At 38.3% G+C, this 6,905-nt stretch overlaps 1 protein-coding gene across 1 annotated transcript in view; it reads left to right on the forward strand.

Annotated features, from left to right (window-relative positions):
- Positions 1-5,482: 5,482 nt before the first annotated feature.
- Positions 5,483-6,905, forward strand: part of LOC21391217 (protein KINESIN LIGHT CHAIN-RELATED 1) — a 4,212-nt gene continuing 2,789 nt past the window's right edge. The window contains exon 1 of the mRNA XM_010108963.2: positions 5,483-6,427. Within this exon, the coding sequence (XP_010107265.1) occupies positions 5,754-6,427 (674 nt within the window). The 5' untranslated portion in view covers positions 5,483-5,753. The remainder of the gene's footprint in view (positions 6,428-6,905) is intronic.

Here is a 6,905-nt window from a genome sequence, read left to right on the forward strand (position 1 = left end):
TTGCCTAGATAGATAGCCTAAATCCTGCAAGAGTAGTCTTAGCCATAATGCCTCACAAAGTCCTCGTGCCATACCTCTGAACTCAGCTTCTACACTTGAGCGAGCAATAACATTTTGTTTCTTACTTGTCCACGTCACAAGTTACCACCTACAAAGGTAAAGTAACCGGAAGTAGATCGCCTATCATCCACGGCACCAGCCCAGTCAACATCAGTATACGCTTCTATGCTTTGATGATTTGAGTTCTTTGTGAACAAAATTCCCTTTCCAGGAGCAGATTTCAGATACCTCAAAGTCTGCATAACTGCATTCATATGTTGCTCTATGGGATTATGCATAAACTGACTGACAATACTTAATGCATAAGCTAGATCTGGTCTTGTATGGGCTAAGTACATCAATCTCCTAACAAGTCTTTGGTATCTTCCTTTATCAGCCAGTACTTGGTTGGGTTCCACACATAACTTTAGGCCTTCTTCCACTGGTGTATCAATTGGTTGGCATCCTGACATTCCGGTTTCCTGTAAAAGATCTAAGGCATATTTCCTTTGGGATAAAAATATTCCTTTATTGGATCGAGATACTCCAATCCTAAGAAAATATTTCAGAGGACCTAGATCTTTCATTTCAAACTCTCTAGACAAGTACTCCTGTAGGGCCTTTCTTTCTTCAGAATCATTTCCTGTAACCACCATGTCATCTACATATACAATGAGTGCAGTGATCTTACTCTGCTGTTTCTTTAGGAATAAAGTATTATCTGAATTGCTTTGATGGTAGCCAAATGCTTTCATAGACTTCGTGAACCTTCCAAACCATGCCCTCGGGGATTGTTTTAACCCATACAACGATTTCTTTAGTCTGCACACCTTTCGACTATGCTTCTCGTGTCTCATGCATCCAGGTGGGAGATCCATGTAGACTTATCCAGATAATTCACCATGCAGAAAAGCATTCTTCACATTAAACTATTGTAATGGCAATCCAAGTTTGCAGCTAGAGATAACATAACACGAACAATGTTGATTTTGGCTACAAGTGCGAATGTCTCAATCCCATAGGTTTGAGTGTATCCCTTCGCTACTAGCCTCGCTTTAAAGCGTTCAATTGTGCCGTCAGCTTTGTACTTCACAGTGTAAATCCACCGACATCCAACTGTTTTCTTTCCTAGTGGAGGATCAACAAGCTCCTAAGTTTCATTCTTTTGTAGGGATTTCATCTCTTCATTCATAGCTGCTTTCCACCTGGGGTCGGCTAAAGCTTCCTGCACACTGTTAGGAATATATACACTAGACAATTGATTAACAAATGACATATTTGATTCTGACAAATGGTGGTTAGATATGTAATAACTCGTGGGATATTTGACTTTACTGGATAGCTCGGGTTCATATGTGGGTCTAGGGAGACCTCTGGTGTGACGCTGTGGTAACTGTCGTTTGTATGGCTCAAGAACACCTTCAGGAAGTGATTGGTATGATACGTCGGACAAAGGTAGCTCCACATCTTCAGTTTGTCAAACGAGAATCTTAGATTCAGGCCAACTTGCTTCTTGTGTTACTGGGTGTTCATCACCACTTTGATCCAACGTTATACACTTAAATCCAATTCACCCATCTCATGGTTCACTGGTCCAGCTTGTGAGTTGTCACCACTATAATCCATTGTTATACCACTTATATCCAAGTTGCTCACATCCTGGTTACCAGACTTTGACGCTTCAGATTTATCAGAAGTGGGATAATCATACTCTAGAAAGTCGTAATCTAGAGTCTGAATTTCCTTCTGGTACTCCCCCTGAAGTTCAGGCTTAGAAAAATACATTGTGTCTTCATGAAAAACAACATCCATTGTAATAAACATTTGACGTATGGGAGGATGATAACACCGATATCCCTTTTGATGAGTAGCATACCCAACAAAAACACATTGCAGTGCTTGAGGAGTTAACTTGTTGCGTTGATGATTATGGAGGTGTACAAATACTACACAGCCAAAAACATGAGGAGGTAAATTTGGTACGGCTGGGGCAACAACTGCTTCTGTGAGAGTTTGTAACGGTGTCCGGAAATCAATAATGCTAAAGGGTACCCGATTGATTAAATAGGCTGCTGAAGTAAGCGCTTCTCCCCAGTAAGATAATGGCATATGGGCGTCTATCAATGAAGCTCGAACAACTTCTAATAAGTGTCGATTTTTCCTCTCAGCAATCTCATTCTGTTAAGGTGTGTTAGAACATGTTGTTTGATGGACTATCCCCTGTGCTTCCAAATATTGTTGAAATTCAGTACTCTCATATTCTCCACCGTTGTCGCTGTGAAGAACTTGAACCTTTGTGTTGTATTGAGTTTCAACCATTTTATGAAACTTTTGAAATAATAAGTTCACTTTCCCTTTGGATTTCATCAAGCATAACCATGTCATCCTGGTACAATCATCAATGAACGTTACAAACCAACGTGATCCTCCCAAAGTAGTGACTTTAGACGGACCCCAAACATCAAAATGTATAATCATGAAAGGAAGTGGACTTTTATTTAAACGTAAGGGAAATGAAGCACGATGGCTTTTTGCCAGTTCATAAACATCACACCGAAAACTAGAAACATCAAATTTTGCAAATAAACTAGGAAACAACTTTTTTAAATATCTAAAGGAAGCATGTCCCATACGCCGATGCCATAACCAAATTTCCTTTTTTATTTTTGTTTTTTCTCCCCCTCAGAGCTATCCACCGTCAGAGCTTGTTGTAATTTGTCAGAACTTTTGGACGCCAAGTCCAAGTAATAGAGCTTTCCCCGCCTAGTACCATAACCAATCGTCTTCCTGGTTTGAATGTCCTTAAACACACAAAATTCAGGCCAAAAGATTTTGGGTTTGAGAAAGAAATCTGATTTCTGGGTTTTTTTATTTTGGTTTTGAGAAGGAATTTGATTTCTGGTTTTTTTTTTTTAAACTCAGAAAAGGAAACAAAACAAAATATAAAGTAGACTTTTTATTTTGATAAATTTACTTATGAACTGTTAAACTATCACAAAAACATGGTAAAGTTTCAATCATGGACACTTTGGTGGCCACATGTTTGGATAGTGCATGAAATTACACACATTTCCTTCGTTTCGTTGGCTCGAAATATAATTCAAGTGTTTATTACAGTGTTTTCTCTCGTAAAGAGTCAAATTCGAGTTAAAAATTCGAACTAACGAAATGAACGAAGTGGTGTTTCGAGGGGTTTTCTCAGTTATTTGATCCATCGTCGCCATAATCATATTGCCACAATAAACATCATTTTACTCATGCGGTTGCAGCTTAGTTCACCTTGATCCATTGCAAATGCGTAGTGGTTTTGTGATTGTATGGTATAACTTCAATTATTCTACTTTGTATAATTTGTGTCATATATAAAATTTTTACGATTTCAAAGATTTTCTGATTTTGCATTTTAGCCCTTAATTTCTAGAAAAATTCATGTTTTTCCCCAAAAATGAAAAAACTTTGCAAAAGGGCCTAAATTGTATTTCAGTCCATTGTTTACCACAGAAAATGAGCGAGTTAGGCATATAGTATAATCTTACTAGCCGTATTGAAATATAACAAAAAGAACTGTTATTTATCGCTAGAAACTATTATTTCAACTTATGGATTAATTTTGTAACAATCTAATCTATAAATGCATGTGTTAAAAAATTGCACTGCTCAAACAAAATTACTCTTATTTATAGATTAGAACTCAACAACTAAAACAACAATAACAATACTCGTAGTAAAAATGACAACTTCTAATATAAAAAATTCCCAAAAAAGAAGGAAAAAGAAAATCTAAAGTAGGGGTTTTTTACTCCGCCAAGGGCAAGTTTTATAGCCATTACATCTATGAATGAGAGATTTTTGTGTTGTATGGTGCTTTATCTTACATTCTCATATATTTAACTATTTAAAATTTAATCAAACAATTAAAAAGACTTGCTCTTTCAGTGGGGTATAACAAAGAGATTTTTATGGTAAGACTTGAAAAATTACACTTGCCCCGCTCATAGAATGGATCGCTCAAGAAGAGCACTTTTCGGGCCAATCTCGATATGTGTCTGTCATCTTCCGCAGGATCTGACCTATGTTTTTTTTTCTTTGCTGCCTCCACTGCTCCATTGGTCTGAGGCCTGTACGGCGAGGATTTGTGCTGTTGTATCTGATACCGAATGCACAGCTGAATAGTGCTTTGTTTTTCATCAATCAGATTAATATCAATAAATTATTTGTTCCACATGCTTTTATTTTAATATGATATTTATCGAATTTAATGGTAAAAAAATACTGCTATGAGGCCATGATGACCCGTTTAGAATATGACATTCCTATTCTTTGTTTACCACAAAATCAATTATAAAAGGATCACTTCTAAATACTATGTTTATAATATGCCTTTAATTTAACAAGATTGTCAATGTGTTCATTTTGTGATTATTGAGATAATACTATTCTGGATATATCTTTTTTATGCAGGTGGTTGTCAATTTGTGTAATTAGTTTTAAGGGTGGTAAACAAAGAAGATGAACGTCACTATGGGTTGTTTTACAGATTTATATACAAATACCACAATTGGTAGACATTCTTTTTTCATCCCTTGTATAATTGATATATATATATGTAACTATCTCAAATAAGAGAATGAGAGAAATCTAGAAATGCCATTCAAAAAATGTCATCTTTATACTTATGCCATCAAATGGTATAAACTTAAGATTACTCAATTCACTTGAAAATAACTAATTTATTCATATTTAGTGGCATAAATATAAAGCTTTTGAATTTCAATGGCATGCCATGCAATTTCTTTTAAGGGAAAAATAAAGAGTAAATTGCACGATTGCATCTTAATCTATTTAGTTTATGCATAATGGATCTTGAACTTTTAAATTTAAAAAATTACACCCTAAACTTCAAAATTAATTGTAATTTAAGTCTAATAGCTAATGTTGTTATTAAATTGACAATTCGAGACATGAAATTTACATACAAGATGGTGTGAAAAGTAACGACCTTTACTTTTTATGTGTGAATTACGTGTTTTAAACTGTCAGTTTAATAATATCCGTTATCTATTGAACCTCAGTTGTAATTATTTTAAAATTTAAGGTGCAGTTTACTAAAATTAAAAGTTGAAGATACATTATGTGAAAAACGAATAATTTAAGGTGTAATGGTGTAATTTAGTCAAAAAGAAAAGAAGAAAGATCAATAGGAAACACAAATTTCAACGGTTAACTTTCCGTTTGGGGCAAATAAAAACACCGTCTGTATAAGCGGCGCCATCCTTATACATTCCCGTTAGTTCACCGCGGTGTGTCGCTTCTTAAGTCTTAACGGTAAAAATAATCCCCATACTTCTATAACCAATAACACATCACCACGTGTCCAAAATAGTTGGTTATCGTCATTTAGCGAAAAGACAATACTGCCCTACGCAACAACCTCCATCACAGTTTGCCAGCACAGACGGACAAGGCAGGGAAAGTGAAGAGAAGACATCTGATCTGCAATCGGCCGGCCCAGTTCGTTCTCTTTCTCTCTCCTCACTTTCTCGTGTTTGTTGAGAGTGGTGGCAAGTTCATATCCATAATTAACTCTGTAACCTCTTCTCTTTACTCTTTCTCTTTCTTATTTATCAAATTTCTCTCTCACTTTCAGTTCCACTTCACCCTCCATTTCCTCTCTTCTTCTTCTTTTTCGCCGTCGTCGTTGTTGGGCCGAGAAGATGCCGGGCCTAGTCTCCGTCAAGACCCCGCCGGATGCGCCGCCGCTTCGGATCTCGGTCTCCGAGGCCCAAACCCCGACCTCGACCACCCAGGCCCAGAGGTCCGAGCCCGGGATCCCCAAAACCCCGTCTCCGCACCCCAAGAGGCTTCCCTCTCCTTCCCCTTCCAATTCCCGATCCAAGCCCTCGCCGGATCGGAGGTCCAAGAAGCCCCAATCTGACAGCCCCAACCAGATCTTGTCGGAGATGTCGCTCGACAACCCCGATCTCGGACCCTTCCTCCTCAAGCTCGCCAGAGACACGATCGCCTCCGGCGACGGTCCGGTCAAGGCCCTGGACTACGCGCTCAGGGCGTCCAAGTCGTTCGAGCGGTGCGCCGTTGACGGCGAGCCGAGTCTGGACCTGGCCATGAGCCTCCACGTGCTCGCCGCGATCTACTGCAGCTTGGGGAGGTTCGAGGAGGCCGTGCCGGTCCTGGAGAGGGCGATCCAGGTGCCGGAGGTTTCGAGGGGTACTGATCACGCACTCGCCGCGTTCTCCGGGCATATGCAGTTGGGAGATACGTTCTCGATGCTGGGACAAGTCGACCGGTCGATTGCGTGTTACGAGGAAGGGTTGAAGATCCAGATCGAGGCATTGGGAGAGACTGATCCTAGAGTCGGAGAAACTTGCAGGTCTGGTTTGGCTCATAGCTTTGGTATTTGATTTGTTTGTTGTGTAAATATTGGATGCTTACTTAGATTACCATAAATTTTGGTACTTTAGTACAAAATTTAAGGAAGATTGCTATTTTCGCGACAATTGGCTAAATGACCGGAGAGAGAGGGAGGGAAAATATAAAGAAAAATAAGGTGGAATATTTTCCCATTTCTTTTGGGATAGATAAGGATTCAAATAAAATTGATTGTTAGGCTGAATCATAAGCATACCGAGGTTGGTGAATTGAGTTACATTATGTGTATTGATGTCCTATTTGTTGATTTATGTTCCAAATTACTGAATTTAGCATACTTACTATACACTTGGCGGGTGATGTGGTAATGGAATAGAGAGTTTTCAGTTCAAGAGAGAGAGAAGAATTAGGAATTTCTTATAGTGAGTGTAAAAGATCTTGACTCATTAAAAAAAAAAAAAAAAAAAAAAAAAAAAAAA

This window comes from Morus notabilis, unplaced genomic scaffold, assembly GCF_000414095.1.
Source record: "Morus notabilis unplaced genomic scaffold, ASM41409v2 Scaffold207, whole genome shotgun sequence".
In the NCBI taxonomy this organism is placed as follows: domain Eukaryota; kingdom Viridiplantae; phylum Streptophyta; class Magnoliopsida; order Rosales; family Moraceae; genus Morus; species Morus notabilis.